This window comes from Aplysia californica, unplaced genomic scaffold (genome assembly GCF_000002075.1).
Source record: "Aplysia californica isolate F4 #8 unplaced genomic scaffold, AplCal3.0 scaffold00373, whole genome shotgun sequence".
Classification (NCBI taxonomy): domain Eukaryota; kingdom Metazoa; phylum Mollusca; class Gastropoda; order Aplysiida; family Aplysiidae; genus Aplysia; species Aplysia californica.
In genome coordinates, this window is record NW_004797643.1 from 125,297 (window position 1) to 137,837 (window position 12,541).

At 40.5% G+C, this 12,541-nt stretch overlaps 1 protein-coding gene across 1 annotated transcript; it reads right to left on the reverse strand.

Annotated features, from left to right (window-relative positions):
* Positions 1-3,525: 3,525 nt before the first annotated feature.
* Positions 3,526-11,717, reverse strand: LOC101852258 (adenosylhomocysteinase A). Its single transcript, XM_005103457.3, has 9 exons — positions 11,614-11,717; positions 10,038-10,228; positions 9,108-9,236; positions 8,472-8,571; positions 7,989-8,101; positions 7,230-7,445; positions 6,519-6,716; positions 5,495-5,689; positions 3,526-4,157 (listed from the first exon to the last, which is right to left on the reverse strand). The coding sequence occupies exons 1-9, from the start codon at positions 11,636-11,638 to the stop codon at positions 4,026-4,028; spliced, it is 1,299 nt and encodes a 432-aa protein (XP_005103514.1). The 5' UTR covers positions 11,639-11,717; the 3' UTR covers positions 3,526-4,025.
* Positions 11,718-12,541: the final 824 nt, after the last annotated feature.

The window sequence follows — 12,541 nt, forward strand, 5'->3', positions numbered from 1 at the left end:
GTGTCAGCTTGTTTTTTATGCAGGGTTGAAACTTCCTTCTTCACATTCATGTCAATTTGGGGACTTTTGACTCACTTCAGACGGGTCACACAACAGTTGCGTGACCCCTGCCATGACGCTCGCGTCGGGTCTCACAAGCCCTGCGTGACCAACTTTGGAATTTTTTTTTCGCTCTACAAATCACGCACGGATCGCGAGACCCGCCTCGTACCCTTGTTTGGCCAAGCCTGAGCTACTTAGACTTCGTTTCGTATCTCTGGGGCCGGTAGTTTTTAAGTTATTGAAGGTGAAGGACAGTGACCCCAACTGGGGTTGAACAGACCGGAACTCGCGCTTTGTTTTTTTCTATACAGCTCATAGTAATCCGACAGTCGCGGCGTAGTAACGGTCGAAGAAGTCGCATGAACAAGAATCACATAATTTCGCCGTTTTCTATACTTCTGTGCGTTTTACTAGTTCTAGTGTCTCAGAATATGATGTGTCTAATAGTTAGGATCCTGGATATGTACCCGAACACGGCCCGAGTCGCAGTTCTAGGGCTAGATCTAGCACTAGTACCGGTGTTGTTTTTCGCGCAACGAAATCACAACGTCGTGCCGTACATCTGTCTCATGTAATTCAGTGTATGGGTCTGAATCAATGCACAGACCAGCTTTTATATTTTCACCAAACACTTGCACATGTATACAAATCAAACCAGAACACTTTGAACTTTTATTTTTGTTGTTGCAGTGAATTTCATTCTACTTGTCACGTCTCTGGAAATTTTTCGAAAATCAAATTCATGCCAATTTTTAAAAAATCATACAAATTAAAGTATTAGACTTAGACAACTTTAGTTTTTTGTATTAGATTAAGCTTGAATGTTACTTTACTGTGTCAAAAAATGATTACAATAGGGTAATTCTGAGAGTTGTGGTGATTTATTGAAATACCCCCCAAAACGCCAGTCTTCAACGCTTGTGGCTGGTGAAAGAGCCCAGTCGCAAGTGAGTTAACAGGTGAATATTAACTACAGTTTAAAGACCACTGTTCAACTTACAGCATACTGGATCAAGTTCATCCACAAATAAACAAAAATCACACCCCTGTTCCTTGCATAATATTTCCTTTCCTTAAACACAGACATCAAACTCCCATTATCTGGAGATACCCATGTACAAGTACCGAGGCCGGTCCCGATGGATTCGAGCCATCCGTGTTTACTGTATACTGTGTCATGTTCCTTCATTCTTGGAGCTAGATGCGGCTATTCCCATCACCACTCTGGCTTCTAGGTGGGGTTTTTTGGGGGGGGTTTTTTGTTTTTTCCGGGGGGGAGGGGTCCTCAAATTTTAGGCTAAAGAATAGAGAAGCCTAGGGACGAAAACACAGAGAACACCGATTTCGGAGACTGACTCAGTAAGCGCCGATAGGTATAAAAATTCCCTTATGATTTCCAACTTGCCCCACATAGAGCTGGCAGACTGCAGGCGGCCTTAAGCTCGGATCGGCGTTGTCTGCTTTATCGGTATCCAAACTACATTCTTATTACACCGAAAAGCTGGGAAGGGCGCCTCGCTTTCAACTCGTGACCTCGGTGCTTTCTTGTCGTATCTCCATTTTTTTAAAGTGAAAATGTAACTTCTTATGAAGCTCAATCTTTCCTGTGAACTGTTTTCACTGTTATTAAAAATGGAGATGAGACAAGAAAGCTCTGAGGTCGCGAACTCATGCCGTCTCACCGTCGCGAACTCGGGTTGAGCGGTTTGCGTGACATCACCCGACTGGATTGGGGACAGTTTTAAACGGTCATTTCAGAGCTGGTGTTGCATGGTAGACAAAAACTAATTTCATTTTCTTTAATCAGCGTCGTCAAAATGAGGGTGGTCATCGAGCAGAATTATATTTTAAGTTTTAAGCAATATTTTAGGAATTTCGAGGTTGTTTTTTTTAATCCCCAAATAAATGCTTCATAGATATACCAGCTGTGTCATTTTTTTAAATATCTAGATCTCAGCTTTAGGCGCCCTCTATGTGGAGTCAAGCAGACACCTACTGGCGCCTGTCCCCGTCGATCTTCAGCCGCTGAAGTTCCGCGTTCTCTGTGTTATCGCCCTAATGTCATCGACGCTATGAAACCACTTTACGTGCCTATTTGTATGTGAACTAGCTTGGCAGAGACAGTAGTCCATGACCAACCAAAGGTCCCACGACAGATGTACACTCTCTATACTTGCGTCATGATACACATTATGTAAACCCATGTGTGTCCTAAACAACTGACAAAGCCTTCCTCTGGCCCGCAATTGACACATGTGTCCTCTTGATGACTCTGTCTTCTGTTTTGTTTTCTTGAAGTGAGCAAGGCTTGATGATTGCATACTTGAGGGTTGCGAGTGAAGTTCAGACAACATAACTCTCAACAAATTTCATTATGTTTGTGGTTCAGAAATAGGAACATTTCGGCTAGATCTAATCAATAGTTTTCTTTTCAAAGAAGAAAAACATTGGGAATTTTCTTTTTTCCCCCATATTAACCATTCTCAGTTTCAGCGACTCCAGAGCATGTATGTACATGTAGTAAGCCTATACATGATGTGTATTATATTAAATATTATATTTTCAAGAAACAAGTGGCATAGGCACACAATATCAATATGTGGTCTAGTGGTTAGGGTACCAGACATAATTGTGAGGTTGTGGGTCAGGGGGTTCGAGCCTTCACGCAAATTTTCCTCACTTCATCAAGGTGTGAATGGGTACCCGGACATAAACAATGAAAGATCTTATTTGAAGTTAAGTGTTAGTGATTTAGCGCCTGTAAAATGGCAGCTTGCACTGTATGTTTCCCAGGAAGATGAGATTGCTTCAGAATGCTATCAGGTTTGCCGCGGTTATAATATAGACTAAAGTGCATAGAGCTTGCTGTTGAGCAGGAATTTGTGCTACACAAATATTATCTATTATTATTATTATTATATCTCACAGGCAAATTGTTCTTTTTTCCACCTTTTTTTCCCAGACTGTTTTTAGGGGCCATTTTGATTATTTTCTGAGATCAAATGACCTCCATTGTGTCAAAGTACATACCTGTACATCTGACTCAGTTTTACTCGTTTTAGCAAGTTTTAAAACACTTGCAACACAATAAGGGTACCAGTAATGAAAGTCCCACAGATTAGAGGTGTTAAAAGAGAACAACAAACATAAAACAAGGGGGAGAGATAAGGATGACAGATGTTTGATAGGAAAGAAGGAGCAAACTACACCAGACCACCCACAAGGGTTTTACGGCACTTGCACACAAATAAATAATGTAAGTGTCGAAGATTAGAGGTGATACTAGATCTAGAGGGTAACATGCAAAGAAAAGAAGCAGGAGAGAAATAAGGACGACAGATATTTGATACGAGAGAAGGAGCACCCACCAACCATGTAAACCAAGCTGCAAGGATAAACAGAAAAATAATGACCCACAACTCATGGATATTAGTAGTAGTACAACAAGGAATGACCAAAAAATCAAATATCAAACGTCTGTCAAATGTTTTTCTGTCTTTATTTTTGTTATCAAAATCAGTTTTGTCCACCACAGGAATTCAATCCATTCACTCACTTCGCCATATCACAGCTCTCACACACACTCGTTCAGGCTCACAATGAACACAGAGCACTAACTTACAAGAATATAAAAAAAAGTTGATGGACTTAGCCGATTATGAACAATGACAGGATGCACTCAAGATCAAAGGGCGTGAACTCTTGTTCACAAGACTGTTTCGTTCGACTAACTTGGCCCCAAAAGGTTTATACAGCTCATGAGGCCTAAGTAACAATTCAAAAACGGTGGCAAATTACCGTACCGTTTTGTGTAGTTCTAGGATATTGTAAAGCACCTGATACAAGTCAGAATCCGAGATTGACTTTTCAATAAAAATGTACGCTGGTATCAACAAATTTTCACATGGTGTACAATAATTTCAATCAATATCCCAGTACCGGCATACACAAAAATGAAAGTTCTACAAATAAGGTTGAGATTTCTAGTATCTATAATGGTTGGGCTTGTAGGGTCCGTTCTGTGGGATGCCCAGGTATTCGGCTTGGTCCTTGGTCAGCTTGGTCAGTCCTACACCCAGATGTTCCAAGTGGGCAGCGGCTACTTCCTCATCCAGCTGGGGACACAACATTGATGTCAGATGAGCACTCTTTTATACTCTTTTATTGGAGTAGTTAGTTTTTGTAAGACTAGTAAGAGTTTTACGGCACTTGCAACACAATTACTGAATTAGGACAAATTAAGGACACAAACAACATTGTTGAGCATTCCTTTGTTGGAGTAATTAGTTTTAGAAAGAGTTTTACAGCACTTGCAAAATAATTCTAGGTCATACAAGAGCCAAAGATTAGAGGTGTTACTAGAAAGTAGTACACAGTGGAGTCCACTTATAACGAGTCCGGAAAAAACGAGAAGTCTGTTATAAATGCACTATTCTAAAACCCCGTTTTTCTCTCCTCTTTACCTTTGTAAACAAAATACTGCTATAGCGCTATCAGACAAACTTGCGAGTCGGTTATAGCAGAATATTGCTGCTGCTGTGCACATGGCATTGGCCAATTATACATAATGCAAGACCTCGCCAGTTGAGAAACTTGTTGCTGATCTTGCGAAACAAAGAATAGGAGAGCCCATGTGCGTCAACAATGAAGGCCGGAGCAACTGAGTAGGGAGGGAGTGGCGTGCGCAGACAAGCAGAACACATCGCGTGATAGGCCAGTTTAGATTATCAAGGCCTGCCATGCCTCTCACTTCTCCGATGCGGGGATGGAGAGGTCACAGCAATGTAATGGATGGAGCGAATGTGTGACCTGCGCAAGCAGACAGAAAAACACAGTGGGCGAGTTACACCCAGAGCCCTTTCTTTCTGATCGCCAACACCGAGCTGTCAGTCCACATCGCTAGATCTAGCGTTAGAGAAACAAACCTGATTCGATTTTTTATCAAGACCTAGAGGTCATGTTGAAACAAAATCATCATCAGGAGAGATAGCAAAAGGAAAAACAGAACGCCAAACTCATAGATAAGGCCTACATTACAATTTCCCTTGAATTTATTACTGGATCCCTTAGAGCGAGAATCCTGCTATAACTGACATTTTGCTTCGGTCCCCTCCCTCTCGTTATAACAGGACTCCACTGAACAAAGAAGAGGAGGTGAGATAAAGATAATTGATGTTTTATAGGAAAAGAGTAGCAAACCACACCAAAGCACCCACCAATCACCTACGTTACTTATTTGTTTGAGTGAAGAGAAGCACATCAACACACTGCAAGTTGTATCATATACCACTGGTTGGTCAACTTTCTCATTTATAATTATCTCCGTTTATTCTTGGGTATTTCCGCTCAAAACATTTTAACAGGTGGAGGAAGGAATGTTTTACAGCACTTTCAACACAGTTCTGTCTATAAACAGTTGTACTGTTAATGAAATAGAGAAGAGAAAACTGACCTTCTTGGGCAACATGTGCACGCCCAGTTTGTAGTTGGAAGTCTTGGTCCAGAGTTCAATCTGTGCAAGGACTTGGTTGGTGAAGGAATTGCTCATCACGAAGCTGGGGTGACCATGAGCGCAGCCCAAGTTGACCAGACGGCCCTCAGCCAGGAGGATCAGGTGGCGGCCATTTTTCATTGTGTAACGGTCGACCTGAGAACAAGTACAAGATACATATTTTACTAATGCACCAGGAAGGCCTAGTAAATATGCAGGAAAAAATAATACATATCTGTGTAACTTCCAAAATCAGAACATGTAAACAATCCATCATTGACACAAGCACTTATTCAACCATGTCACAATGACAGGAAGGTACAAGGCTCACATAACTTTAACTGGGGAGGAAATTGTGCACCTAATTCATAAATATTTTTGTTAAAAAACCCAGGAATAAAGAAGAATCAAACCTTTACATGTATAAAAATACATAGAATTTTTTTCCCATGCAGAATTTACCCAGAAGTAGAGAGTAGCATCAGCCAATGAACATTGCAGACAAAGCATATAAGATGGTGCTAGTATAATCAATCAATAAATCAATATTTTCTCCTAGACCCAAGCATTCTTTTTAGATTTAGATGCAATAGTCTCCTAAATCCCATTAGTCTTGCTACTTCAGGCACAAGTGAAAAGCTGTCATAAAATCTGTAACCCCACCAAACTAAAAATAAAAAGCAGTCCTCCAAATTCTACTACATATCGTGGTTGTACTAACAGTACAGTATGTGAAAATATTACAGTCATTAAGTATGATTAAGTGCACAAGTATCTATGCAACAAAGCAAAGAAGCCTGAAAGTGAAGAAATCCTGCTTTCTCTACCCTTTCCAAATCTTGTAAATAAGAGATGAATTTTCTTATAGCAAAAAGTACCAAATTTTAAATGAAGTAAGTGACTTGATGTGCTAGGAAATGGCTTTCTCCCCAGTCAAACCAACAACCTGGTACAGAAATATCTGCCGTGCTGCATCAACATTTACCTGGGGTTTGATTTCCTCTTTCTTCACGCAGTTGGCGTTTAGCCAAGCCACATCAATCTCACAGTCAAAATGTCCGATGTTGCAGACAATTGTGTCTTCCAACATGTTGGAGAAGTGCTCTGGTCTCAGGATACCTTTGCAGCCGGTGGTTGTCACGTAGATACGGGCCTCGTTCAGTGTATTCTCAAGGGTGGCAACCTGTGATCAAAGGACAAACTACGTTGCTTGAGAACAATGGCTATTTGGTTGAGTGAAAATCAGCACACTGACATAGCAATTATTACCTGCAGGACAAAAAAGAAAGATAAGAACAACAAAGGGAAAGACTAGAAGAAGGATGTTAAAAGAAGAAAGCAATTCTAAGAAGAATGTAGAAAAGTGGTAGCCCAATCACCTTTGTTGCCACCATGGTCATCTAGACTTAGGGATTTATAAGTAAGTACCGTAAGTCAGTAATTCTAATTTTAAAGAACAACACTTAGCATTTCATGACCACAGTAACGATACAGTGAGCTTACATTTAACATCTAAGTGACATGTTGAAGCAAAATCTAAAGAAATTATTTGGGTTTTTTTTTAATCTTCAAAGACAGTTAAAGTTCATTTGTTTGTTTGAGTATATGTTTTACATTACCATTCATAAAAGGACAATAACACTCTCGAGCAAAAACACCATCAAAGGGTAATGAAAAGATTGGAGCAAGCACTGACCTCATAGCCCTCCATGGCAGCCTGAAGGGCGTTGATGGGATCGATCTCTGTGACGATGACACGAGCTCCGAAAGCTCTAAGGGCCTGAGCGCAGCCTTTGCCCACATCACCGTAGCCAGCGACGACGGCCACTTTGCCAGCCAACATCACATCAGTGGCTCTCTTGATGCCGTCGACCAGGGACTCACGGCAGCCGTACAAGTTGTCGAACTTGCTCTGAGGGACGACAGCAATTGTTGTTGAGTGAAGAGAAGAAGCATGTCGACACAATAGCCATTTTTTTGTACGTGGAAAGAGTGGGACAGACTGACACAACAGAAACAACATATCGAAAGAAATGAAGCAGGACATATCAGTAGTCCCCTCTAACCATCCTAGAGGTAAGAAAGATTAGGCCAAGATATGAGACCAACGATGAGTCAAAAGAGCTTGGAAACATTTAACACACACAACTGCAAACTGTGCATTAACTCACAAACAACCCAGTACTCTCATAAATAATGTCAAACTTTCAACAACAAAAATTTCAAGAGATATATGCCACATTCTAACAACAATTAAGATTGTCTTCCTAAGTCAACAATTTCAAATTAAAATAAAAACTGACAGTCAATATCACTAAACAATATTCATACCCGAATTATTTTACAAAAGGAACAATGTAAAATGAACAATCTTAAAATGATCTCAATTACAAGGAAAAAACTTGAATAAAAAGTTGTATCTCCTTCTTCACAAAAGTGATTACAAGACCAGTACCTTGGTGACGGAATCGTTGACGTTGATAGCTGGGATTTTGAGTGTGCCAGCGGCAAACATTTTGTACAAGTTGTGAACACCAGTTGTGGTTTCCTCGGAGCATCCCTTGATTCCTGAAAGAACAAACATTTCAGAGGGGAATTAAACTCTGACATTGAGGTCTGAACTGTCAAGGTATGCATTTTGGAAACAAAAGAAATCTTCACTTAAGAAAAAAACACAAGCAAAACCTTATTTTTGAGGTCATCGCTCACAGTGTCTGACCCAGTCAAACAACACACAGTAGAGCGCAAATGATTAAATCAAAAACCACAGAAAATCTTCATTTCATATAGAATATGACAATAACAATAATAATACTTAAAAAGTCTTTATATTTCTTCACTCAAAAATCAATCAGTCACAGAAGATATCAAATTACAAGATATTGGCTAGCACTTAGGTAAGCTACCCACAAATGATAATTCTACAAGATGTCTGTACCTGCAAGCAGTTGTGGGTACTTCTCGTGGACAAGGTTGGTCAAATCTCCACCATCATCCAAGATCATGTTCAGGGGTTGACCATCAGGGAAGTAGATAGTCTGTACAAAATAATAAAGCACTTTTAAAATGTCCAAATTATGAACATTCATACTAGACAAATAAAAGTCATCATGCCAACACTAGACTCCGTACAATCTTCACCAACCCTCAGTTTTACTGAAGCCATTTGTCAGACCAAGGAAAACTCCCATATACCTGTGTTTTCTGTACAATTCTCCTGTACCAACTGGTCAACTTTGAGAACTTCAGATCCTCTGAACAAAGGCATCTTATATTTGCAAAACCACGCTCAAAACAATTTCCCCTTTCTCATGCAGATGGACCTCTCTAAGTTAACCTTTTTCTTTGACAATCACTAAGCATCCAGGCTCCACTAGGCAGAAAAAAATGTTTGTTCAATGTTTCGAAACAACAAGTGCAAATAGCATTATGCAAATCTCTACGTAAACCATGAACAACCTACACAGAAAACGTTTAAATTATCTTATACAAGAACACTTGCACATTCTTCTTTCAACAATACTTACTAAACCAACAGTCCTTACGAGAATCTTTATAATGTGAATCCACTAACCTGATCGATGCACCAAACGTACTCCTCATCGGTCTCTCCCTTCCAGGCGTAGACTGGGATTCCAACCTTGGCGATGGCTGCGGCAGCGTTGTCTTGTGTGGAGAAGATGTTGCAGCTGGACCACTGGACCTGGAAACATCATACAGACATTCATTCAATTATACTGCTGGATGAAGAACAGAACAGTCTGAAGGGAGTAAGGAGGCTCAGCAATGCAGGAAAAAAACAAACATTACACCTTCCCCTCTCCCCCAAAACAGAGACAAAAACAAATTTGCTTTAAAACAGTCGGGACTCTTCGGGAGAAGTGGTCCCGGCCTAACTCCATAGACATTTCCATTTATACATTATGTACACAATCGGAAACAAAACCGGAAGTTGCCTTTGAAAAAAAGAGGAGGTCGCAAGGGGGTCTCCCCCCTGCTAAATTCACAAAATGATGGTTTGTGGCAGTTTTTGGTGCCAAAATTGTTTTCAGCACACAAAAAAACCCCCGTTAGAATTCAGAATAGTGCCGAAAATAGATCTAGTCTCAAATAGGTTTGGCAGGCAACTCAGTAGTTTTTTTTTTACTCCACTTCCATTTTTGTTTCCGATTTTGTGTATAAATGTCTATGGAGATAGGCCGGGACCACTTCTCATAAAGAGTACCAAACGGTCCAGCTCAGAGTTCGTTTTTCTGAGAAAGGTAAGACGACAAAAAGGAACAAAATTTTAAAGACGCCTATTCATTTCTGTTCACTTTAAAGTAAGCAGCAAAGAAGAGAGTGTTTTTTTATTTAGTCCAAGATTATTCATTTCCATTTCTATTTCGTGATGTTCAGTTAAAGCAGAAATGAGGTATGGAAAGAAAAGATAAGAAAACATAGGCTACAGAGAGCAGCAAAGCCTTCATATTTCCGAGAAAATGCTTTCAATGTTTCTACAAACCTTGGCACCCAAAGCTTCGAGGGTCTCGATGAGCACAGCAGTCTGGACAGTCATGTGAAGGCAGCCAGCGATACGGGCACCCTGCAGAGGTTTGCTCTGGCCGTACATCTTCCTCATCATCATCAGACCGGGCATCTCATTCTCAGCAATTTCAATGGCTTTGCGGCCCCACTCGGCAAGCCCGATGTCAGCTGATGGAGGAAAAAAATCATAATGTCTTAAGCGAACCACGCTGAGGACCTGTTTTCCTCGATAACAATATCTTGACAACTGACAGGTTTAGATCTTGAGTGAGTATAAGTAGTCCTAAATGATGCAACAGATTGTATTGGACACGATTGACCATGAACACCACAGGTACATCTAAGCCACCTATAAACAGGAAAACAAGAGAGTCACCATCTTGCTGCAATGAATAATCATCGTTTGTCAACAAATTCAGAATACTCAAATATATAGCCTACCTCTACATTATATAAAAGGCATGTAAGTAAATTCAAGTAATAGCCTAATCAATGTATGGTGCAGGTTGGAAAAGCCCTCGATCTCCTTGCTCCACCTCCTCAAGCCAGTGTATTATATTTTATAACACTATATAGGCCTTAGAAGCCTACATGATACTTGATCTAGATTCTAGATCTATATTTGCACTGTTCAAGACCAAAAGCTGGGTGAACCGGGTTACACTAGACTTCTACAGGCCTGGCATTTCTGAAAATTTCTCTAGACAGCATAAACACGTATGAAACTAACGCCCCTGCCTGTCTGTAAAATGGGTAGACCAAGAAGAAAGTAAAGCTCACACTGGAACTAGATTCTAGATCTAGATCTAGAATCTAGATCTATATATCTAGATCTAGATCTAGATCTAGTGACACAGAAATTTGTCCATTTGTGTACGGTAAGTCCACTAAGAAGGAAGAATCACACGTCATCAAACTCCTACAAGAACTTCCACGAAATATACACAGCCTATGCTTAAACTCTCGATTTTTGTGTCCACAAGATACTCCGTTTAGATCTACAAGAGCAAGGGGCAAGAGTAGATGTATCTAAGGGCCACCAGAACAAGATCTAGAGATCTAGTGCTCCTTCGGAACCCCCTTCTCTTGCATCTACTGTTTAAATTAAGAGTGAGAGGAGGGGTTGGGTCAACACTAGCAGAAGACAAAGACCGAAAAGAAGCGACATCTCATGGGAATTCATTTCGTGTTTTAACTCATTTCTCCCACAAACTAGAAGAAAACAGGGTAATCACATCGAAAAAATATATTTAACATTGCATTTATTCACTAGATATAGATCTAGATCTAGATATTAGATTCTACATCTATGTCCATCAGTCCACGTAAAACAATCACATCACTAGGCCTATCTTGACACTGGACCGGCCTCTGCTTCTAGATTATAGGCCTACACACGTGATTCTGTCGGCTGCCGGTGCCCACCGCACCAGGCACATTAACAAATCTAATATCTAGAATCTACATCTAGAAATCTAGACTATTATATCTTCATGGGATTTTTTTATGTTGAATATCTGAACTTTGAAAAAAATGCTGGGAACGGAACATACCGACTTTGTAAGCTGGTTTCGACATGATGGTAAGTTTTCTTTAGTCTGCAGGTGTTCAGCCCTAGCCAGCTATGATCTGAGAGGCAGAAACACAGTGATCCACGCTTTATATACCCGAGACTGACCTAAATTTTTCTGATTATTCAGCCAATCCAAGGATCGGAAAAATGTACGCGTCCTTCACCTTCACAGCCCTCAGACAACTCCCAGTCATTGCCTGGCACAGCGCTGTCGCTGAAAAAGAGAATGCAGGGGATTCCCTCAACTCCTTCATTTCTCCGTTTTGTGGCTGTAAGTTCAATTGGAAAAAATACATAGGCCTACGTTAACATTTTCACACACACAAAAAAAAAGTTTTGAGCTACAGCCTTGAAGTATCAACTAAAATATTCAGAGAAGAATGAAGATTTGATGTTGTGAAAGTAGTCTATTGGTAGGCCCTAGCTGAGGTAAAAGTGAAGGCAAGCTGGTACAGCCAACTTTATGATAAATGAGAATAACAAGAAAATAAAAGAAAGCGGCGTCTAGTCAGGTAGACCTACCAACGTCTAAGGGTTATATAATGACGATGGATTTCCAAAACATAAATGAGCTATAGGACAATATCCCTTTTCTCTGAAAGCAGCAAACATAAAAAAAAGAAGGTAGACTTGCCCTCTCTGTGCGGTTGAGAGTAGGAGATGACACCACTGATACATGATATAATTTTGCACACGCACGCGCGCAAACACGTACGCACACACTGCAACAATTAATATACTCACTCGAACATACTCGCCCCTGCCTCTGCTTCAACCATTACTTTGAGAGCATTACATAATACTTCCTCTTACAGCTCGCAGAAGAGGACGGGGAATGAGAGGAGGGAAGACGTGAGAAAGAGAGAGAGAGAGAGAGAGAGAGAGAGAGAGAGAGAGAGAGAGAGAGC